The sequence below is a fragment of the Giraffa tippelskirchi genome, chromosome 13 (genome assembly GCF_054371585.1).
Source record: "Giraffa tippelskirchi isolate mGirTip1 chromosome 13, T2T-mGirTip1v1.2.pri, whole genome shotgun sequence".
NCBI lineage: Eukaryota > Metazoa > Chordata > Mammalia > Artiodactyla > Giraffidae > Giraffa > Giraffa tippelskirchi.
The window spans coordinates 19,348,873-19,372,968 of NC_137287.1; the positions used below are offsets into that span (position 1 = coordinate 19,348,873).

Below are 24,096 nucleotides of genomic sequence, written 5' to 3' on the forward strand. Positions count from 1 at the left end.
TTCTTTTTTTTTTTTTTGCTGTACCTTACAGCACACTGGGCTTCCCTTGTGGCTCAGCTGGTAAAGAATCTGCCTGCAATGTGGGAGACCTGGGTTCAATCCCTGTGTTGGGAAGATCCCCTGGAGAAGGGAAAGGCTACCCACTCCAGTATTCTGGCCTGGAGAATCCCATGGACTATACAGTCCATGGGGTCGCAAAGAGTCGGACACGACTGAGCGACTTTCACTCATTCACTGTCTCTCACAACAAACAGTATCTTAGTTCCCTGACCAGGGACTGAACCCATGCCCCTGCTGTAGAAGCTCAGAGACATAACCACTGGACTGCCAGGGAAGTCCCAAGATTCAATATTGAGAGCTGTTTTAACATCTAGTAAAGTTGAGAGGGCCTCAAATGGCTTAACTGCAATTCCCCACTCCCTCTTCTCCCACAGGTAAAGTTCCCCTAGCCATATTATCTTTCTTATCATAGGAACCAGACACAGTGCCTGCTCATTCCCAAGTAGCAGACTTCAGTTCTGTTCAGCCCACTGAATTATTCAAATAGGCAGGAACCAGGGCTCATCCCCATTCTTTGGTATTACAAAGTCTGCCTCCCAAGCCCCGGCTTGTTTATTCTGTTCCCAAGTGTAAGTGTGGCCCTGCATGATATGTGGTGTCTTCCCCTTGGCTGTAGGTAAATGCTGCTTGTAAATTGCTGTCCATCCCATCTTTTGGTGTTGAGTGTCAGGCAACCCCATTAATCTAGGGTGGGAGTCTCTCTTTCCCCAGTGGATTGAAGAAGTAAAACAATTTGCATAACAAATAGGATCAATTCAGTCGCTCAGTCGTGTCCAGACTCCTTTCGACAAATAGGATGGTCTAACTCAATTGAGGACACCTCGTTAGCTTTAACTATGGGCTTCTTCACTAGTTAACTGGTTTGCAAGGCAGCAGTTACTATCTTGGATGTAAGTGCCAGTTGCTGGCCAGCTTGGGCATTAGCTCATGTTCTGTTATCTCAAATGGATTTTGCCATCTCTTTCCACTCTGTGGTCTCATGCTGGCCAACTAGGCAGAAACTATTGTTAATTGACTACATCCCAGAGTGAGGTGCCATCGAGTGTGGCTTGTTTCTGGCAGGTGGTCGCTGAGGCTCCTACTTGAGATCAGAAACAACATAAAGTCCTAACTGATGGGTGCTAGAGTTCCACAGCACTTTGGTTACTGTGTCTAGCCTGATGACCATCACTGGCTGCTTAGGGCAGTCATAGGGACTCTGTTTGGGAAAGTAGCGCTCCCCTGGGGCGCTTGTGTTTGTAGTCCTGGGGATGAACCTTTGTGTTGTTTGTAGAAAGGAAGGAGCCACGACCTCAGGAAGATTTGAGAATGACCACTTGATTGAATCCTGAGTCACTGCTGTTCAGGCAAAGGTAGTGACTTTGCTCATCTCCTGTGCTGCAACTTCTCTTGGGATTGTTGTGTGCTCTCCTGACCCCTAAGGGTTTGGAGGTGCACATCCATAGCAGTTCATGGTCCGAGAACTGATTAAAAAAAACAAAAGTAGGGGGAAAGGGGCATTGATACTCAACTGCTCTCTCAGTGCAAAACCCCCAGTCAACACCTGTGAGTTTTGCTTCCCATTGTTACTTACCAGCACACCAAAAAAAGGACTGATGTTGTCATCTAGGGCTTGAGGTCCTCAGCCAGCCCATAGACAAAATGATCTTACTGGATGTGGATTCTAACACTGTGGAGACGGACTGGCATGCTCTGGAGGAAGGGAATAGTCTTCTTTGGGGCCCGCCATCCAGCTTTCTTTCCCCATAACCACCCAGAAGCTCTGCACCACTTGTGATTGGATGGAGAAAGAAATAAAAACCTGTGACGTTAGATGGTTAGAAATCAAAAATGTCTTGAGACACTGCGTTCCAGGGGTTTGGGGGAACAGTGCAGATGGGGGAAGAGGTAGGGCTGCAGCAGAAGATGGTTTTGATCCACCAGCTTCGGGGCTGTGATCTTTCACTGACTCCCTGCTGCCTACACCAGTGTGGCACAAAATCCATGTCATCGGGGTTATGAGCAAAAACATTCGTGGTGGCCCTGTGTCACAATGAAGGGATTAATTCAAACCTGACTTAAGTCCAGGTTGCTAACCTCTATAACCATTGTCGTGAGAGAGGCCCTAATCCTGAGAATACTGATCTGAGAGATTCTCTGTAGGAAAAAAAATAATAATAATAAATATGAGCAGGGTAAAAAGACCCCCCCTACCCTGGGACTTCCCTGATGATCCAATGGTTAGGACGCTGCCCTCCAGCACGGCTTCAATCCCTGGTTGGGAAACAGGTTCTGCATGCTGTGGGGTGTGGCCAAAATTTTTTCAAAAAAGGCCCTTCCCCCTCAAGTATATCCAGTGACAAAAAAAAAGAATGAATAAAGAAACCTAGATACAGGGGGAGGTACCAAAAGATTCAATTAAACAAAAATTCACCATTTGACCCAAATGGAAAACCAAAATTTACTAAAAATACCTTTTATGGCAAAAACATAAAGAGAGCTGATTGGCTTTTGTGCATCTGCAACATAGGTTTGGGACTAATTTTAACATCTGCCAAAATGCAACAGTTGGAAAATTTTCATGGACTTTATACTAAAGCATCAAATTACAATTATACCTAGTGTAATAACCATGCTTTCTAGTTCTTGTATTTAATGCTTTGACATCTGAGGCCTTGCTCCTCTTGGAGGAACTGCCCTGCCAGGGTTAGCTAATCCCTAGAGATAGCAAACAACTCACCTGTGAGTGTACCTTTCACATGTAAACTGGCGAACCAGAGCCCACACTCACAACCACCTCCTCTACGGGGCTCTTACAATCTGGACCACTATCCCTCTGCTCTAATTACCCCAGAGACGGGCACCAGACAACTAGGGACACCACTGTGCCCCAGAGTCCACTGAGATTATTCAAACTAGCCAATGCTAAACCTGCTTGCCCTGCCTCACCTGCTCCTTCCCATGGAAACCAAGAGAAAGACTCTTGCCTCCATCTGCTCCTTGCTCCCTCTGCCTCCTGATGGACCCTGGTGCTTCCCCGAGTGGTGAGCTGGGCCTCCTGTTTCTCAGGATCTGTGGGCATAAAAAGCTTCTTTCATTTCTATATCTCTGTGTCTTACCATACCTGATTAAAACAAATCCCAGTTACCCTTAAAACACCTGCTCCTGCTAAGTCACTTCAGTCGTGTCTGACTCTTTGCAACCCTATGGACTGTAGCCTGCCAGGCCTCTCTGTCCATGGGATTCTCCAAGCAAGAATACTGGAGTGGGTTGCCATGCCCTCCTCCAGGGGATCTTCCCAACCCAGGGATCGAACCAGGATCACTTACATCTCCTGCACTGGCAGGTAGGTTCTTTACCACTCGTGCCACCTGGGACACCCTAAAACACCTAAATTTAAATATGCTAAATATTTTGCTAATATAGACTTGGCTGCTAGGTTTCATTCAATGCCGATTTCAACATCCTTTCAGCCAGTTTGCCGTCATCTCCAAAGGAGCACAGTATATTTTCACCTTGTTACCCATGGGGTCCCGAAACAGCTCTGCTATCACATACAGTCTTTGCAGACAGAGTCTTAACTGCACTCACCTTTCTCCAGGAGTACAGGTGTGACATTATCTGTATTTTATTTTATTAATTAGTTTTTATTGCAGTATAGTTGCTTTACAATATTGTGTTAGATTCTACTTCGCAGCAAAATGAACCAGCCATACATATACATATATCTCTTCCCTTTAGGATTTCCCTCCCATTCAGGCCACGGTACCTTAAGTATGTCCCCATCAGTTGTCTATTTTATACATAGTATCAATAGTGTGGGCTTCTTAGGTGACACTCGTGGTTAAAAAACAACAACAACAACAAAACACCTACCAATGCAGGAGACTTAAGAGAATTGGGTTCAGTCCTCGAATCTGGAAGATCCCCTGGAGGAGGAAATGGCAACTCACTCAGGTATTCTTGCCTGGAGAATTCCATGGACAGAGGAGCCTGGTGGGCTACAGTCCATAGGATCGCAACACACACACGCCAATAGTGTATATGCGAGGGATGACATTACCTTTATGACATCCTCCTTTGCACACATTTGTTTGACACACTTGTTAAGGACACACGAGTCCAACATCTTTTAGTCCTTTTTGGATTCTTGGGAAAACATATCCCTTGTTTACAAATTTTACTTGAGCCCGTTTATGCTATTACTTTTAAATGAGCCCACCCTGAGTGGAGACCCCTCCAACAACAGGCTCTAGAACCTAAAATCAACAGGCACTCCCTTTAGTGCCCACAGAGACTCCTTCAGTGAAGAGGCTTTAGCAACTTCCCCTCCTGCTTCCTGGAGTCTCCGGACTGCCCATGTTGTCTATAAGTCATCCTTGGGCTTCTGATGCAAGAAATTTCCCTCTTTGGCCCTGTGTCACATACCATCTGGGCAGGAATCGCCGGCCACACATTGGAAACTGTCTCTCCCAGACCCCGAGTTTCCATACCCAGCTGCCCATTATTTCTTGACATAGGAGCAAAGGTATGGGTCCCCAAGCTCTACATGGGTAGCAAGGCCTCCTTGCTACAGGATGGAGCCAAACCTGGGCCATCTGGCACATCTTACTTGTAGGTGGGCGTGGCCTCCAGTCATCAGTCCGTTGCCAGATGCCATGGAGCTGGAAGATGTCACCTCTCTCTCAGGCCCTTTGGGATCAACTGAGTGAACATCAGTGAGTTCAGACACTTTATGTCGCAGAGGACCACGTCTTCCTCTTGGTCAAGCACCAACTTCACTGCCTAGGAAAGGGTTTCACCTACTACCTAAAAGTTTCATCATCAGCAAGATTTAAACTGAAGTCAAGGGACTTCCCCCGTGGTCCAGCGGTTAAGACTTCATTTTCTAATGCAGGGAGTATGGGATCAATCCCTGGCTGGGAAACTAAGATCCCACATGACTTACGGCCAAATAACCAAAACCAAAAGCGATATTCCAACAAATTCAATAAAAACTTTTAAAAATAGTCCACATCAAAAAAAAAAATCTTTAAAAAGTAAATAAATTGATGCCAAGGTATCAAACAGTCCTTTGTGGTATAAAAGCCATGAAATCAACAGTCAAGTGTTTTGCCTTGACATCTGATCAAATCAGAGGGCTTCAAAATGACCTGACTTCAAACTCCCCTCCCTTTCTGCTCTCACAGGTAAGGTCCCCTTAGCCAAGCCACTCTCTTTATCACAGGGACCAGGCACAGTTTATCCCCAAGAGCAGCCTCCAGTTCCCTGCCAGCCTGTGAAGTCATTCAAACAACCCTCCAGAGGGGGAATTAAAGATACCTCCAACCTCTTGTTCCTCCAAAGTCCTCCCTCTCAAGCCCCTGCTTTGTTCACTCTCTTCCCAAGTGCAGCCTCTGTGGCCCTACACGGTGTCGCCACGTCCTTCCCTGGGCTATGAGTATACATGACGAATAAACTGCTCGAGGGCTTATCTGTTCAGTGTTGGGTCCTCGCCATAACTCTAGAGTGGGAATGCCCTTCCCCACAATGGGTGGAAAGGAAGCAAATGAGACACTTCTTTGATCTGCTCTCTTTGGGAGGCATTAGCCTACTACGATCAAGCTCGTGGGCTTGAAGTTATTCGGGTAATAGTCTATATCTGGGTTTGCAACAAGTCACCTATAGCTGGAGGGTGGCCTGTGGGTGGTTGAGGAGTAGGAAGTAAGATTGCTTTGGTTACTTTGTTAAAGTTTGGCTCCAGGCAGTGGAACCCCTAAGGTAATTTAAAGCTGGGAAATATCATCAGATCTTTATGTTAGAAAGTTCAGCTTTACCGATGTCTGCAAAATGGACTCAAGGGAACGCAGGAGTGGCACCAGTAAGACCAGTGAGGAGCCTACTGTACTAGTTCATGGAAGAGACAGGAAAGGAAGGAATTGAGGGCTCTTTGGTAGTTGATTGGCTATGGAGCAGGGGAGACCAAAATGATCAATCATGACTCTGATGCCTCTTGCTCGGGTGACAAGATGGACACGGGTTTTAGGAGATGATAAAAGCAACGGAGGAGGATTCTGAAGGAAGATCCTGAGTTCCCTTTTGGACACATTGATGTTGAGAAGCCCACGGACAACCTGACAGAGGTGTCCAGCAGACAATCAGATAATTCAGTGCGGAGTCAGGAGAAGGGGAGGTCAACTATAGGCATTCAGAAGTCATCATCAGCGTTCAGGTGAAAGTCGAGAGGATGAGCTTGCCCTGAGACCACAGGGAGAGTGAGAAGGTGCAGTTAGCTGATGGTGGTACCTTAGAGAACGTAGCCATCAAGAGGTGGTCTAAAGAACCTGCTGTAGAGCACAGGAAACTCTGCTCAGTGTTAGGTGGCAGCCTGGATGGGAGGAGAGTTTGCGGGAGATTAAATACATGTGTATGTGTGGCTGAGTCCCTTTGCTCTTCACTTGAAACTAAAACATTGTTAATGGGCTATACCCCAATACAATATAAAAAGTTAAAAAAAAAAAGTGATCCAAAGAAGAAGTCACAGAGGAAGCAGAGAAAGAAGAGTCTGATGTTAGGAAAGGAACTTAAGGAGAGTAGCATCTCCAAAAGAAAGAAGGTGGAGAGAACTTTTAAGAATGAAGATGGGGCTAACATTTACCAGATACTACTGAGAGTTTAGGGAAATAAGAAGACTACTTTCTAACACATTAGAAGGAAATGGCAAACCACTCTAGTATTCTTGCCTGGAACATCCCATGGACAGAGGAGCCTGGCAGGCTATAGTCCACGGGATCACGAGAGTCGGACACAACTTAGTGACTAAACCACCACCACCACTGAGAGTTTAGGGAAATAAGAAGACTACTTTCTAATGCATTAGAAAATACCTGGGACATTGAGACAAGATTTTGTGGTGCTTTCAAAAAGAAGTCCATGAGGACTTCCCTGGTAGCAGAGTGAATAAGAATCCACCTGCCAATGCAAGGGTCGCAGGTTCGATCCCTGGTCTGGGAAGATGCTACATGCTGCAGAGCAACTAAACCTGTGTGCTGCAACTACTGAAACCCGCGTGTCCTAGAGCCCGTGCTCTGCAACAAGAGAAGCCACCACAATGAGAAGCTGGAGCACCGCAACAAGAAAGTATCCCTGCTCTCCACAACTAGAGAAAAAACCCGCGCAGCAACAAAGACCAAGCACAGCCACAAATAAAATAATTTTTTAAAAAGTCAGTGAGAAATTAGATGGTGGCAAGGAGTAAAGAATTTTTTTCAGAAGCTTTGTTGTGAAAGGTGGAGAGAGAAGGTGGTAGCTGAAAGAGCAGAAAGGTAAGGATTGCTTGCTGGAGTGACTTAGACAGGCTCTGAAGCTTAGGGGAAATAGACAGGCACAAGATAAGATCAGAAGGAAAATCAATGGAATGAATCTTTGAAAAAGTGTGAGTGGATAGTTTCCAGGGTACAATGGAGCAATTAGACTTTAATTGCAAAGTTGGATCCCTTTTCCTCTACAACAAAAGGGGAAAAGTAGAAGTGGATGGAGGGAAGTGAGTAGATGGTTAAATATAAGAAGGGGGGTGTGGGAAATTGGGAGCTCCTGACTGCTGGCCTCTAGTGTCTCCAAGAGGGCATAAGGCATACTTCAGGAAAACGATGACAGTTTGGAGCAGTTCTTAAGGAAATGGGCAGGAGAGTTGGTCATGGCCGTGATCGTTTTGGGGATAGAAACTGCTTAAATGCTGATTAATAGGAGCTAGTTAAAAGAATTAGGGTACATCTACACAGCAAACTAACTGCTGCTTTTTAAAAAGGGCAAGAGGGAATTCATTCGCACCTAGAAAGATCTCTGAGGTGTAGTGTTTGTTTTTTTAAAAAAACAAGTCAGAGAATATACACAAATATGCAAATATTTCTAAAAAGCCTGAGAGAACACAGTTTACTAATAGAGTGGTTTTCCAGGCAATGAAACGTTTTCCAGGTGGCGCTAACGGTAAAGAACCCACCTGCTAATGCAGGAGACATAAGGAGGCAGGTTTGATCCCTAAGCCAGGAAGATCCTCTGGAGGGGGCAAGGCAGCCTGCTCCAGTAGTCTTGTGCAGAGAACCCCATGGACAGAGGAGCCTGGGAGGGCTGCAGTCCATAGGGTTGCATGGAGTCAGACACGACTGAAGCGACTTAGCACAATAGCATCAGGCAATGAAAAGAGGAGTGGGACTTAGCCAGAAAAAGTAACCTTTCATTCTTAAAAATTTTATGCATCTTGTACTTTTGGGCTGTCCACCTTTTTCCTTACACAAAGACTGTGCACTTGTATATTCTATCATTTTGAACATTCTGTGTGTATGTGCTTAGTCATCTCCAACTCTTTGCAACCCCATGGACTGTAGCCTGCCAGGTTCCTCTGTCCATGGGATTTCCCAGGCAAGAATACTGGAGTGCGTTGCCATTTCCTCCAGGGGATCTTCCCGACCCAGGGATCGAAACTGTGCCTCTTGTGTCTCCTGTATTGGCAGGTAGGGTCTTTACCACTAGTGCCACATGGGAAGTCCCATTTTGAATGTTAACAAAAAGTAATATTTTAATTTCCTAAAGTCTACATAAGTACCTGCTTCTTATAAAAATGTGAAAGCATAACAAACTATTCATAACAGCATATTCATAACTATTTGAAGCATCCCTTGGCCACAGCCTCCAATCCACCATGCCCTTTCTCATAAAAAGTAACTACTGTTGAAGTCTCATAAAAAGTAACTATCTTTGAAGTCCTTAAAATACACAATTTAAAAAAAAAAGTATTGATATTTTTATTAAACAAAGTGAAAAGTTATGCTCTGGTAAGGCACACAAACACAGTGACTTTGTTTTTTTAAAGTAGCTTAGTTTCTCATCTCTGAAGAATCATCTATGGCTCTGAAAAGTCTTTTGACACATCTCCAGCCCCCTTGCCAGATGACAGCACCAAAGGTGGGTATGTTGGCAAATTATCAGTAACAGCATTTAAAAGAAGATGCCAAGACTCAGCGCTATCAGGTCTGGGTGGGTTAGTCAGAGAGATAGCTGTGAACATTGATTCACATCTGGTTTTGGGGGTGTGGATTCTGAGATAGTTTTAAGACTTGGTGGTACATTTTTAGGTAGTTTTTTCTTTCCTGGTGAACCCAAAGACTTTGGTTTGAATGGCAGAAGAGTGAGATGAGATTCTGCTTCTAGAAATTTAACAGAGTTCCGAGAAAGAATTCTTCGTTCTTGATTGCTGATTTGGTCTCAGAGTGTGTTGGGAACACTTTGCGATCCAAGCCAGCCAGTCATCCATAGGGTATCACTGCCTTGCTCTTCATTCACAATCACATCAATTTCTTCCTTTGTGATACCCGGAGTGTTACCCATTATCTGCAACACTTCGTGATGTCATTGTTTTTGGTGTCTGAAAATACCCTATGAAGAGGGAATCACAAGGCTCTTGTCAACTTCTTCTGCGTTACTTAGTAAGTTCATCCACTTCTTTTGTACCTCATCCAGCACTTCCTGTTGGACTGCATTTTGTTTTTTCAGATTTTAATTTGTTCTTCCTTTAGATGCAAGGCAGCATTCACTCTCTCCTGATGTCCTTGTGCCGATGTTAATTTTCCTTCGAGGTTATCTGCTTTTTCCATCCATTCTGCGGCTACCACCTTCAGGTTAGCTAGCGCATGGGCATCCTCCTTTACTTGTTCACGACAGAGAAAGCTGTCTCAAAGCGTCATCTTTCTGCATTAGGATGATATTCACTTGTTCCTTCAGCAACTCTATCTGCAAACTGGCTTGTTGATTTGCACTTTCCATTGCATTAGAAGGAACTTTTCCTCCAGTGTGGTGACTTTCATTCTTAGTTTAGCCGCTCTGTCTTCTGCAGCCAAAGCCTCGCAGTTATGAGACGCTTCTGCTTCTATAGCCCATTATGCCCTCTCCTGCTCCTGCTTTAAGCGTAGATCTTCGTTGTGCAAATGTTGAACCTCTGTCTGGAGGGCATGGTTTTCCATTCGTTTCTGTTTCAGTACCAGTATGGCTTCATTTCTCTCCTGTCGAAACATGTCTTTTCTTGCATCAATGTCACTACATTTAAAAAAATGACTTATTTCCCGTTTTGCCTAGTTCTGTTTCCTTTAACAGATGCTCAAAAGCAAGTGCCTTCTCCTCCACTGTAAAATATTCCTATTCTTTCTCTCTCCACATGATAGACAGCTGCATATTTGTTTCTGGCAATGCTTGATTTTCTGTTTTCTTTTCCCTAGATGTTTCTACTATTTTTTCCTTTTCCTCTTCTAGTTGACACATCTCTGATTCAACGCTGACTGCTGTCTCCTTCAGATTGATTACTGCCTGCTTCAAAAGTTCGTTTTCACTCACTTTATTAGTGGGATTTTCACTTAAACAAAGTAATTCATCACTTTTTGCTTGGATTAAAAGTTCCTTTTCCTTAAGTAAGTTTTGTAAGTCATCTTGTTTCTCCTATAGCTGCTTCATTTCTGAATCCACTTGTTCATGTCGCTTTCTTTCTAGTTCTGAACCGTCTGCAATAGAATTGGACAATCTCTGATTATCTTCCTGGAGGGTTCTAACGGTTGCATCTTTTTCCTCCATTAATTTTCTTAACTCTCCTATCTCTTCTTTGAACATTTTGGAAGAGTCATTCAATTCATCAGGTTTAACTGCCTTAAGAGAGGCTGCTAACTTGGAGCTAAGTGATTCTTCAGAAGGCTGTGGTAAAATCAGGTCAGACACTCCAAAGAGAAAGCCTTTGGCACTGCAAAGCTGCTCTAGGCTGAGATTAATTTGCACTACCTGCTGCTCCAAGTTTTTGAGCTGGATTTTATTCCTTTCATCATTTTGCTCAGGTCAGTACAGTTCATCTGTAGTTTAGAATTATTAACCTCGTCAACTGAAGCCGGTGCCTGAAATTGTTGAAGTTCTTCCTGAAGACTGGTTGACCCACACTGCATATTGTGTACCATGGCCATCATGGGCTCTTTCCATTCTTCCAGCATCTTTACCTGCTGTCTTAATTTATCACGTTCCCATAGAAGCTCCTCAAATGGATCCATATGAACGTCTCTCACCTACCACCATTGCTGTACGTTTGCACTGTTGTCAGGAAAGTCTGACATTTCTGAGTCAAAGCATCGATTTCAATGTCTTTTTCTCGAACCATGTGGGATGAATTCTGGATCGTTTCTCTAAACATATCCTGAAACCACTCTTTTCAAATCTGGTGAGAGTTCTGTGGTGGCATCTTTGAGTTTCACGAGGTCAGCTTCTTTGGCAATAATTATATCCATCATTCTGAAATGTTCTCTTGTAAGATGACTATTTTCCCTAGTCTTCTCATCTAAAACAGCTAACATTTGTTCTCTTTCCAAAGCATATGCTTGCATTTGATGAATCTCTTCATTACCTTGGCCGCTGGAAGAAGCTGAAGATACTTTCATTCGAAGAAACCGTATCTCCAGCAAATCTTTTTGCTGGATGAGCTGAGTTAGCTTACCATTCTCACCATGGGACCGCTGATCAATCTGTTCAGTTAAAAGAGTATTTCTTTTCAGTTAGAAGTTTAATCTCCAATTTTTGTTATTTCTTGTAATAATCTTTCAGTTTCGGCTTTAGATTAGTCATGCTTTTCACTTCCGTTTTCTATGAGAAGACTCTGAACTTCTGTTACTCGAAAAATGTCACAGTGTTCTATTGGCATGTACTGGGATTCTTCAGGCAACTGGGTTTTGATTTGTTCTGTTGCATTTGCAAATTCCCAATTTCCTCCCCTTGGGCCGAAAAGAGCTGATTGTGTTTAACATTCATTTGCTCGCATTGGTATCTGAGATCTATTTCTTTTGATGAGATTTAATTTCAAGATTATCTTCAACTGTGCTCCATGGAGAGTCCTCAGATTCTATTTCTGGAACAGTTTTAGGGTTAATCATTGTTTTGGTTTGACTGTGTTCTTCCCTCAGTCGTTCCCATTCTTCTCTCAGATGATTATTTTCTTCTCTCATGGATGCAAGACTTTTGGCTTTTTCCACTATGGTTTACTGTAAATTTTCCATTTTTCTTAAGGCTTGAGTACACTGATTTAACTCCTTCTGAAGCTGTGAACCTCCTTGAAGTTTTTCAATAAAAATGTCTTTCTCCCTTATGTTGTTTCAACTGCTTCTGCTCTTCTAAACTAGATGACAAAATTTCTTTGGTTTCTGTGTGGTCAGCAATCATCTGCTCAACAGTTTTTCTCTTGACCGAGTTTAACCAAACCCTCACACTCCAGCTATTATGCAGAGCTATCTGGTTCTCTGCACTCGACGGTTCTTTATAGCTTGCTCAGACTTCCTCCTTTCTTCCATTAGCCTCTGTTCTGCCTGACACAATTCTGCTTCTAACTGTCGTTTTTGCATTTTTAAATGAATCAACTTTTCTTTTTGCCCATCCAACTCTTTAGTAATGTTCATTTTATCATCAAGTTGACGAACTCTCTTTTTTTTACATTTTAGATCTTGTTTTAGTTTACTGATGATGCTGTCTCCTTCATTTTTTTTTGATTGCTGATCTTTCATCAAAACCACACACATTGTCGCTTTTTGTTTCTGCCTGTCCAGCTCTCCTAACTCAGGGATCAGTAAACTTCAGCACTTCTTTTCAGCAGTGCTCTCACTGAGTTTTCTTTCTTTGATTTCCAAGTCATATCTTAAATGATGTACTTCTGAATCCAAGTTTGTGTGTCCTATTGTTGAGCTTTTAATGGGTTCATATTCATTGCTCAATCTGACAAGTGATAGTTGAAATTCTTCCTTTTCTCTATTTAATAATGAATTTTCTTTTTCTAAAACTTGGGCTCGTTTTTGAAGTTTCAGGTTCTCTTCAATGAGATTTTTATTCTGCTTTAAACTACTTAATCTCGTTATTTCATTTTCAGCATTAGACAGTGGCTGTTGTTGTCTGGATGCTTCTTCCAAGGATGTTCTCTGTGGAAGAACTTCCTTTTCTGTCACAGCATCACTATGCTTCTTAATAGAAGGCTTCAGCTCACCTTTTTAAAGTCTTTTATTCGTTTCATTTAACTGGTCTTGTTCTCTAACTAAAGCATCCATTTTCTTTTCTACAGAAGATAATTTTTTTTAAGATATTTTACTCTAATCTCAAGTCCTTTGATTTTCTTGGTAGATGCTACTTTTTCAGCAGCCAGGACTTGAGTAGCTTTTTGCATATCATGAATCATCTCCTCGTAGTCCGTTAATTGTTTTTGATGCCGGCCACTTCTTTCTGCCAGTTTCTGCTGATGAATTTCCTGCAGTACTGCCATTTCAAGTTGATGGCCATCAATTTCCTTATTTCGATTCTGTTCAAGTTCCTTGATAGTATTTTGCAATTTATAGATTTCCTTTAGATTAACACTGTCTGCTCCATGTGCTGTGGAAGTTTGAGCAAAATGTCTCCAATGGCTGACATCAGCCTCAAGTCTTAAAACTTCATTTGACAATCTATTTCTTTCTTGTTGTGACCAAATTAGATCAGCGAAGTCCATATCATCATTCTGGAAAGCTAAAGCACGCTGATAGACATCATAACCCAGTGAAGAGGGTGCAGTAGTTGAGGACTGAAAGCTATCCTGAAGATTTACTGACTGGGTGACTGACTGCAGCTTTTGCAACTGATCCTTCATTGCTACCCGTCTTGCTTTCAGAAGTTTGATTTCTGTGTCTTTCTGGTGTAACTGATGTCTGTAGCTAGTAGTTTGCAGCTTCAGCTGAAGCTCTGAGGCTTCATACTTCTCTTCTAGATCGCTACAAAGAACTCCAAGCCTCTCAGTCTCTGATTTTAAGACTGATTGAAAGCCAACAACCCCCTCTCTTGCAGAGTCAGGGAGTTCTTCTACCTTTTCAGCTCCCTTCCTCAGCGCATCTTTTGTGAAACTAGAAACATAGTCTGCTAAAGAGGCCATAGTACCACCCACTTGCCCCAGGGAATGGCCTAAGCTGGAGCCAAGGCCACCAAACCAAGACATTGTCACAGGTCGTAGAACTGACCTGATCTGTCCTGCGAAAAGGATCCAGCGGAGTCGGACAGCCTCACTGCTGACCAGCTCGAGGTTAAGAAAAAAAAATGAGGAGTTTCTAGGCATGGGCTGCGAAGCCCCTCTATAGAACCCTCGGAGCCCCACTCGTGGTCTGCGACCTGACAAAGCGCTTGTCTCCTGTGACGTGTCCCTGCTTGGGCAGCTGCTTATCCTCACGAATTCCCAACGCTAGGGTTGGGCACTTCTCTGCTTGCGTGATTTTCCCAGGGCCGGTAACACCCCGGTCCCCTGCACCAGCTACCATCACCGCAGCTCTGACCGCGCCATTGGCGAGCGCCTCTTCACAGAAAGTTCACCTTGTCTCTGACTTTCTCTTTTTCTCTTCTTTATGATATGGAGTGACATTCAAGGTAGATTTAAATCAATAAAAGAGAAGCACTACTACAGTAATAGTATTCAAATGGGAATAAAATATATTTAATTGCCTCTGACTTTTTTACTAAGTGGCATCTCACAGCACACACTGGCCTGCAGCTTGTTTCATGCAACTTTTTTTTTTCCTAAAAAAAAAAAACTAGGTAAATGTACATAGGGACAAGCGTCCGTCTTAAGGGTCCAAGTTGGTGTGTTTTTGACAAACGTCTACACCTGCGCATAAGCACGGCCCTGATAAAGACTTGGACCATTTCCATCATCCCAAAGCTCCTTTCCCGTTCCGCTTCGCCCCTCGACCCCCCGAGAGCCCTGCCCCGGGGTCTAGTCCCGAGGGTGACTTTTTGGCGGTTCTTGGGGTCTCCACTCTTTGTGTCTGCTTTGCCCACCGCGTGTTTGCGATCTAGTCTGGAAAGTGAGTTAAATATTAATATCACCCGAGCAGGCGATCGCTGAGCGGAAGCACAAGCACGCCGAGGTCCGAGTGTACCGCGGGGCCCCGGGCGGCCGCGCATCGCCTGGCCCAGGGAACCCCCTGGAGGCGGGGGGGACCATGCGGCCCCCGGGCGGGCGGCGGAGGCCTGGCCGCGCGCCGCCCGGGGCCTGGCGCTCCTCGCCCGCCCCGACCCTGCCGGGCCGGCGGGCGGCGCCGCTGGAAGTGACGCGGCGAGGGCGGGGCCGCGGGCCTGGGGAGCCGTGCCGCCGCCGCCGCGCCTCGGCCGGGAAGCGATGTAGGAGCCGTCAGGCCGTCCCCCGTCCTGCCCGGCCCGAGCCCCGCGGGCCGCCGCCGCCGCCGCCGCCATGAAGAAGCAGTTCAACCGCATGAAGCAGCTGGCCAACCAGACCGTGGGCAGGCGAGTGCGCCACGCCGGGCCGCCGGGGGTCGCGCGGGCCGGGGGTCGCGGTCTCGGGGGGCGGGCCGGCTTCTTCCGCGCGCCCGGCCGCTACGGGCCAGGCTGAGGCTCCGCCCGAGGCCGGCGGGGCCCAGGGTCGGGGTCTGCGCCACGCCGCGGCCTGGAGGCCCGCTCTGGGCCGCCGCCTGGCCCCCGGAGACCGGCCGGGCGGGCCTCGCCTCCCGCTCCCACCCCTCGGGGTCCCCACTGCCCCGCGGAGCATCGCCCTCCTGGGACTGGAACTGCCCCTTGTCTTTCCCTCCGCCGGGCTCGGGCAGCCCCGGGCCGCCGCCTGGGGCTGCAGCTCCGATAAGTGGTGTGTCCGAGGCTGCCGGGCTTGGGGGCGGCTTCTCAGCCTTTCCGTGTGGCCCCCCTGCTGCAAAACCTCACTTGCAAGTGCCTGGGGGCGGGAGGTGGGGGGGCGAGCAGTCGAGAAGCAAGGGTCATAAGCCCAGCGGATCTGCCTAGTGAGTTTCAGAACGCCCTTTGAGGGAGTTACGAGGTGGTGCTGTCTCTCTCTAGACCAGAGGTGAATATGAACTGGACAGCTTGACATTTAAAAAAGCTTGGGGGAAAAAAAAAATTAGGAGAAAAGGATTCTGGAAACGCCTAGCGCCAGTTTAAAAATAAATATTTTTGAAGTCTTTCTCACTTTGGGTTTGGAAGCAGATCCGGCTCCCTGCTTCTTTGGGATACCTTGACAGCTTGACAAGCCTTGATTCTGAAATGACAGGAGAGAACGGAGTTAGAGGATCCGGCCGTTGGGACAGGACTGGTCTGTGGTCTTGAGAGCTTCTGAAGAGGACTATTCATGTGCTGTGTTACCTGGGGCAGATTTTTCAGGGTCTTCCAGGGCAAGTTAGCTGTATGGTACCGATTTTGCTGTTTATTCTGGGAAGAGAGACGAATGCGGGAATTTTTTTCACCGCGTTGGCTTCTTTTTTTTTCAGCAGTTGAGTCAAAAGGGGGAGTTTGGTTTGGCCAAAGCACGTGGCACACTTCTTTTTTGTGTGTGTGTATGAAAATACTTTTACTTCCTCTTGAGTTTTCTAAATGTGTTCTTTCGTTTCCCTCAACTTTTTGCTTAGTTTTGTTGTTTAGGTCTTTTTGGTCCCCCACCCTGTTAGCTTAATGTGCGTTTATCCTTTTTCCAGAGTTAATTCCTGTCTAGGCTAAAGCCTAGATGTGCCTTGTTTTCTGTTATTTGTGGGGAAATGATAGAAATAACGTGGAGAGGAAGGGAGACAAAGTATTCTGGTGGTGGTGGTTGAGTTGCTAAGTCGTGTGGGATTTGTGATCATGGACTGTAACCTGCCAGACTCCTCTGTCCATGAGATTTCCCAGGCCAGAATACTGGAGTGGGTTGCTATTTCCTTCTCTGGGGGAATCTTCCTGACCCAGGATTCAAACCCATGTCTCCTGCATTGCAGGCAGTCTCCTGCATCACAAGTGAATTCTTCATGGCTAAGCCACCAGGACAGAGTATTGGTGATGGCTCATGTTTCAGTCAAGAATCTGGGAATGAATTACAAGATAAGTCTGTGAATTTCCTACCCCTCTTAGTGTTCTCAGGAACATGCATCAGGGAATCAATATTTAGTGAGTGTCAAGATGCATTGGTCAGAGAGTCATTTTGGTCTGTTTATACATTGCATCAGGCAAGTGATTTTTTTTTTTTTAAACAAAGTTCTGAGGCTTTAAAAGCTGCAAAGTTCTGAGGCTTTAAAAGCTGCAAAGCTGGTTCAGAGAAACTGTTCAGGGTGTCTTTGGCCCCTGCTTCCTCTGTCGCAGCTTCTCTTTTTATACTTTTAAATTCTAGCCATACTTGTCTACTTTCAGTTTTCAGTGGAGGCTATACTTTTCTTACATATTAGCCTCTACTTGGAACTATCAGAAAGAAGTCTCTTTTACCACATGTGCCCTAGGTCATCTCCCACTTATTCCTCAGGTCTCCTTGGAAAGGTCTCTGCCTCTAAAAGGGCTTCCCTGGGACAGAGTTTGGGTGTCCCTCCTTGGCTCTTTCCTAATTCCATACAGCACCTGTTTTTCCATAATGTAATTGCTTCTTTACTTGCCAGCATTCTTCATTACGCTAAACATTTAAGAATGTTTACTCTTTCTTCTTTGATTCCCAGGATCTTCCGTGGTTCCTATCACTTGGCAGATCCTCAGTAAACATTGTTAAATGAATGTAAATCCAGTTCTCACTAGATTGTTCAAGGGGTATGGGAAAATGAAAACTGGATAGAATGAGTGGAGTGATGTGACTCACTCTAGACTGTAATTCTGGCTCTGACCTTTGACTCTGTTTGAAAATCTTTATTGCTTGATGCAGTGTAAGCTGCAGCCATTACAGTGGTATTAAGGGTGTAGCAATTATGCACCTAAAGTCTAAACTGTTTTTACTGGTGAACCTGTTGTTTTACTGCTGTTGATTTCCTATATATGTTTGTCTCCCCCCCCCCCCCACTTAAGTAGTTGTAAAGGACTAGGGAGGAAAGATGGAGGAGGCAGGAGAGAGCCTGAAATTGTTACTGGGCAGAAGCAGGTGGTTGGTGGATACCAGAACCAGGCTTCTGGAGGTATTGGGGTCAAAACAAAGGCTAAAATACACACACTCACTAATGAATGAAGTTGTATATGTGAATGACTTGCCCACAGTGTGTACTGTCAGTTTGTAGTTCTAGGTGGTGTCTTGCGATGAAGTATTTTCTTTGCAGAATGAGGACCTTGTGAGTAAGCCCACAGTGAGGTTCCATGGGACCAACATGTGGGAGAATTAGTAATGGCTGGAAGGAGTGAGTTCTCATGATGCAGTTTGTTTGTAATGGGTGGATGAGTCTGTTTCGGAAGGTGGTTTGAATGAGGTGGTCTCCTGAGGTGGGTGTCCCAAAGGAGGCAATGAGGATGGTTCTTTGTGCTTCCTGCCTTTTGTTGATTCATCTGTTCAACAGTTGTTCGGCCCAAACTGTGTGTGAGTATGCGAGGTATTGGAGTCTATTTCTGCCTCCCTGTTTCTGCCCTGAAGGAGCTCAATAGATTTGTGGAAGAGATAGGCAAGCAAAGAAATAATTGTTACCCTGAGATACGAGCTTTCAGCGGGCTGGCTAATGCTGGTTCTTATTGGATGGAGGCAGGTAACCAAAAGCAGAAGAAAGCTTGGGCAAAGCCTTTTGGCTTTGTTTCCATCTTCAAGCACTTTCAGATTTCTTTTGTATTAATGAAGTCTCTCTTGGTAGTATGAAAACCCATTTCAAACTGCCAGAAGTGAAGATGGGAATTAATTGGCTTATGTGTGACCCAAAAAATATCCAAAAGGAGTCTGGCTTCAGGCTGGGCTGGATCCAGGGGTTCTACTCTCCGGACAAGCTGTGTCCACAGGAGGACCCCTCACCGCCCCCACCTCCCATTGTCCTCAGTTCCAGTCCCAGAAGGACGGAAAAACCCTTTCTCCCAGTCACTGTCTCCAAAGGCCCCAAATTGACTCAGTGCTTCTGACTGGGTCCCCTGCTTCTCCCTGGAAACGGGTGTGGAGTCAACTCCCATCTAAACCACAGGGACTGAGAATGGGGAAGCACTGGCTCCCCAAGGGAAAAGGGGATGCTGATTAGGAAACAAGAAACATCATGTCAGGTCTTTTGTAGTCTAATTCCCTGGACAGAGGAGCCTGCTGACAGTCCACGGGGGTCGCAAAGAGTCGGACACAACTGAGCACAGCCCAGCTCAGCAGCAGCAAGAAGCAGGCATTTTGTTCTTTGAAAATCCTTGGTGCAGATGATCCAGTGGACGCAGGTGGCGATTTGGAGGAGGTGATCCTCTGCCAGGAGGAAAGTGTACACGGGATGAGGACCTCGAGGAAAGTTTAGTTATGAGGTCTGAGTGTCCAGGAGAAAAGGAATCTGAAGGACTAACCAGGAGAGTTATGACTTAGGTGAGGCTCTGGGAGGGAGTGTCTCATTGGGTGTGGGTTCCTGCCTTGACTGAAGTAACCCCTGGAGGTTCAAAGCTTTTTGAGATAAGCCAAGGTTACAAACTCAAATACCTGGAGGGGCCAGACGAGTAAAATAAATGAATGACTGAGGACAGGTAAGGGTTGGGGGTGTGCCCCTCCCTGCCCCCCTCCTACGGTCTCACCAAAAAGGGCACATGAGAATGTGGGCCCAGAGTGACTCAACCTTTGCAGCTTTCCAGAAAAGCCTGAAATCTAGATTTTAATGAAAGTTTAGATGGCATTTAATGCAAATGAGACAATCACTGTGATACTGGGGCAAAACAAAATCCATCAGTGGCCAGATTTGGCCTGTGGGTCACCAGCTGGCACTTGCTTGTCTAGAAGGACCTGGAAGTTCAGGATTCCTATTATTATTCTTATTTTTCCTGTACCTTACCCTGATATTATTGGAGAAGGAAATGGCAACCCACTCCAGTATTCTTGCCTGGAGAATCCATCAACAGAGGAGCCTGGTGGGCTGTAGTCCATGGGGTCGCAAAGAGTTGGACATGACTGAACAACTAACACACACCCTGATATTATTACATTCTCGGTTCTTTGGATTTATTGAAGAGCTCATTCTTTCCTTTATGGTGGTGCTTTAGTCGTTAAGTCATACCTGACTCCTGCGACCTCATGAACTGTAGCCTGCCAGGCTCCTCTGTCCATGAGATTTTCCAGGCAAGAAGACTGTAGTGGGTTGCTATTTCCTTCTCCAGAGGTTCTTCCTGACCCAGGAATAGAACACACATCTGCTGCATTGCAGGTGGTCTCCTGCATTGCAGGCAAATTCTTTACACTGAGCCACCAGGATGGAAATCTTTAAAAGATTTGATAGTATTATTCATCAGCTTCTCTCTAGTTGGTTTACCAAGTGCTGTACCAAACCAGGGCTTCCCTGGTGGCTCAAATGGTAAAGAATCCGCCTGCTATGCATGAGACCTGGGTTTGATCCCTGAGTTAGGAAGATCCCCTGGAGGAAGGCATGGCAACCCATTCCAGTATTCTTGCCTGGAGAATCCCCATGGACAGAGGAGCCTGGCGGACTACAGTCAGTTGAGTGGCAAAGAGTCAGACATGACTGAGCGACTAAGCACACAGCACAGTACCAAACCACCTGGTTCTCAGCTACTGGCAATGATCATTTCTATTTTAGAAAGAGGGAAATGACTTGCCAGGTTCATACGGCTACTGAGAGGCTGAGGCATGACTTGGATCCTGGGCTTCTGGCTCTGGATCCCATATGCTTCCCACTACACAGTCTGGGCTGCCTTTTCACCAGGAAAGGATTAATGTTTATTAAATGTCCTCGGTGCTTATTAAGCTGCTGGGCTCAGTGCTTTGCATAAATTATCCCATCATCCTCTTTCAGTAACTCTAAGAGGTGATGTTATTTGTTCCTGATATAATGATAAGGAAGCCAGAACTCAGAGAGGTCATCAAGCTAGTAAATGACAGATTTAAACTCTGGATTCTAGTTCCAAAGCAGCTGTAAACCCGTACTTCACGTGGGAACTCTTACATAAGAAACCTGTATGAGTCGTGAGTGATGCTTTTGTTAAAATCCTTGAGGCTGAGAGTTGGATATTGCTCTAGTTTAGTGGCTCTTACCAGGTGTGGTTTTACCCCCTGGGGGACATTTGGCAATGTCTGGAGACTTTTTTTTGATTGTCCTGACTTGGTTGGTGGAGGGGTAGATGGAGTCCTGGAGGCTGCTACATATGCTACAATGCACCTGACCTGAGAGCCTCACAGCCCAGACTTATCTGATCCCAAATTCAAGATTGCTGAGACTGACAAAGCCTGTTGTGGTCCTTCCAGGATCCAGACATGTGAATTATCAAAACTAAGGCACTATTGTGTTCTCTTTGGCCTATTCAGTACTTTTTTTTTTTTTTTTTACAATCATTGGCTCATATCTTTATCTTTTTTAAAATATATTTTATTTATTTATTTGGCTGCACCGGGTCTTAGTTGTGGCACTCTGGATCTTAGCTGCAGCATGTGGGATCTGGTTCTCTGACCAGGGATTGAACCCAGGCCCCCTGCATTGGGGGCTCAGAATCTTTGTTGTGCTATGCTTAGTCGTTCGGTCGTGTCCGACTCTTTTTGTGGTCATGGACTATAGCCCGCCAGGCTCTTCTGTCCATGGAGATTCTCCAGGCAAAGAATACTGGAGTCTTCATTGGCTTCTGTTTAAAAATGAGAAGTTTTCACATGAAAACCTGGATTTCCAGCGGCTTGTAAAATCTCAGAAGACCTGGCAGTGCCTGCCACCCCTCCCGAGTACAGGAGGCAGGAGCTGAGCTGCAGCTGTCCTGTCTGGGTGGGGCACAAGCCGTTCAGTTCAGCCCAGTCCCTACCTGGCTTGTTTTAGTCTGTTATTGGGTTGGCCAAAAAAGTTCGTTTTGGGTTTTCCTGAAGATGTCACGGAAAAATGCTAATGAACTTTTTGGCCACCCCTATACAGTCTTTGCCGACCCTCCTGGAAGGTCACAGATATCTAATGACCTTCTCCCCCGCCCAGGTGGGCAGCACTAAACTCTCAAGGTGAGTCAGCAATACCCCCCTACCTGTGCACCCAGAATAGCCCTCTGGAGCCACACAGACTCCATCTTGTATCTCTTCCACGAGACAGTCCTTCCTTGCTCTTGTCAGCATCACATACTACATCCCTCACCTGCTCTGGGCTTCCCAGGTGGCCCTGCTGGTAAAGAATCCGTCTGCAAATGCAGCAGACATGGGAGACTTGGGTTTGAACCCTGGGTTGGCAAGATCCACTGGAGGAGGGCATGGCAATGCCCTTGGGATTGCCTGGAGAATCCTGTGGACGGAAGAGCCTGCTGGGCTACAGTCCATGGGGTTTCAGAGTCAGACACACCTGAGGCGACTGAGGATGCACCCCTACTCTGCTGCCTCATTTTACTCACGCTGACTCTCTCTGAACAGTAATTCTGAGACAGAGGAGGCAGCTGTGCTCTGCTCCAATCCGAGTGGATTCCATCCAGCCTCCGCTTAGAGCAGGGATGGCAAGGAATCTGGTACCTTTGCAGCTTCTTCTGAATCTGATCTTCTGTGGCCTTGTGATATACTTTACATATTGTGAAATCCTAGAATAGCGAACAGGGTATTTATAGGTGAGTGAAAACCCATTATTCACTGAGAGGGGGAAAAAACCCCCAAAGGATGTGGTCATATAGCATCATTTTCATATATCATATAGTGTATGTAATGTAGGGGACCCTGGATCAGGAAGATCTGCTGAAGAATGGATATGCTATCCACGCCAGTGTTCTTGGGCTTCCCTTGTGGCTCAGCTAGTAAAGAATCGACCTGCAATGCAGGAGATCTGAGTTTGATCCCTGGATTGGGAAGATCCCCTGGAGAAGAGAAAGGCTACTCACTCCAGTATTCTGGCCTGGAGAATTCCGTGGACTGTATAGTCCATGGCGTTGCAAAGATTTGGACACGACTGAGCAACTTTCACTTTCAGTTGTGCCTGTGATTCCAGTGTGTACCCGGCCAACCCCACCAGGGCCTGGTATAGGGTCCCACACTCTGGCATAGGGTCCTAGAGTCAGCCTGTGCTGTATGCATTCTTCTCAGACTGTGGATGGTTTTGCATACATCCTTCTATTTCTGTTTCTCACATATAGATAAATGCCATTATAATTAATCAAGTATAAATCCATGTAAAAATATTATTATTGCCCTCCCATCTGCTTTGTGTGTGTGTATGTGTTCTTAAATGTAGATAGCAAAAGTATAATAGGCCCACAGTCCTTTATCCAAAACCTCTGGGGTCAGGTGGGTTTCAGAATTCAGAATTTTTCAGATTTTAAAGAAAAGTGCACATATGCTGTTATTATTAAATATAATATCTCCAGTATGGTCTAGGGCAGTAGCCCATAATCATACATGTTATTTCTATAGCAACATATATGAATGTATTTCACACTAAATGGAATCCTTGATGATAAATAGCTTTGTGTTAGCTTAGGTCAAGTTATGTTGTCAAATGAGTTGCAAAAAAAAAAAGTTTTTTTTGTTTTTAATTTTAGAGTGATGGATAAGGGATTGTGAACCTGTAATGTTCCTGGGGAGAGAGTCTGAAATTTTGCTTTATATAATGTCTCCTATTTTCCAAGAAGTTGAGAACCACAATTAATACTCTGTAAGGAGGGGGTCACAAATTCAAATGCCGGGCAAGCAAAATTAGTAAGTGAAGTGGTAGACAGGTGTAAGGCACAGGACATGGTGAGGACTATGGGAAACTAGTGAGGCATGTTTATTTAAAGGGGACAGTTGGGACCTCCCTGGCAGTCCGGTGGTTAAGACTTGGCCTTCCAGCGCAGAGAGCTACAGGTTTTATCCCTGGTCAGAGAGCTAAGATCCCACACGCCTGGCATTCAAAAAACTAAAACATGACACCAACGCAGTATTGTGACAGATTCAATAAAGACTTTAAAAATGGTCCATATCAAAAAAAGAATCTTACAAAAAAGGGATCTTTGCTCTCAGCTCCAGTACTTGTTGCCATGGTGAAATGTGCATACGTTGTAGTCACATCTCCCCATTTTTAATAATATTTATATTCCAGAATGCAATTTCTTGGTGTTTAAATGTTGACAACTAAAAAAAAAAAAAAAAAAATTAGTGTAGGCCAAAGAAAATATATCTTCAGGCTTTATCTGGTCTTGCGCTGCCTGCTGTGACCTCTGGTTTTA

General features: G+C 45.3%; 1 protein-coding gene, 1 long non-coding RNA gene and 1 pseudogene across 49 annotated transcripts in view; 2 read left to right on the forward strand and 1 right to left on the reverse strand.

Annotated features, from left to right (window-relative positions):
• Positions 1-9,060: 9,060 nt before the first annotated feature.
• Positions 9,061-14,041, reverse strand: LOC145530909 (thyroid receptor-interacting protein 11 pseudogene; annotated as a pseudogene).
• A 1,156-nt stretch (positions 14,042-15,197) lies between these two features.
• ARHGAP17 (Rho GTPase activating protein 17) overlaps positions 15,198-24,096 on the forward strand; it is a 93,976-nt gene continuing 85,077 nt past the window's right edge. For 27 of the 48 annotated variants that reach the window (XR_014072575.1, XR_014072573.1, XR_014072576.1 and 24 more), the window contains exon 1: positions 15,198-15,343. Coding sequence is in view for 10 of the 48 variants with exons in the window: in XM_081554435.1 (XP_081410561.1) it covers positions 15,287-15,339 (53 nt within the window). In the remaining 38 variants the exon portion in view is untranslated. The remainder of the gene's footprint in view (positions 15,344-24,096) is intronic. The other 21 variants (XR_014072568.1, XR_014072567.1, XR_014072570.1 and 18 more) reach the window with 1 other exon arrangement.
• LOC145531596 (uncharacterized) lies at positions 18,957-23,858 on the forward strand. The gene is made up of 2 exons (XR_014072594.1): positions 18,957-19,064; positions 22,207-23,858. It is a non-coding gene; the product is annotated as an uncharacterized LOC145531596 (long non-coding RNA).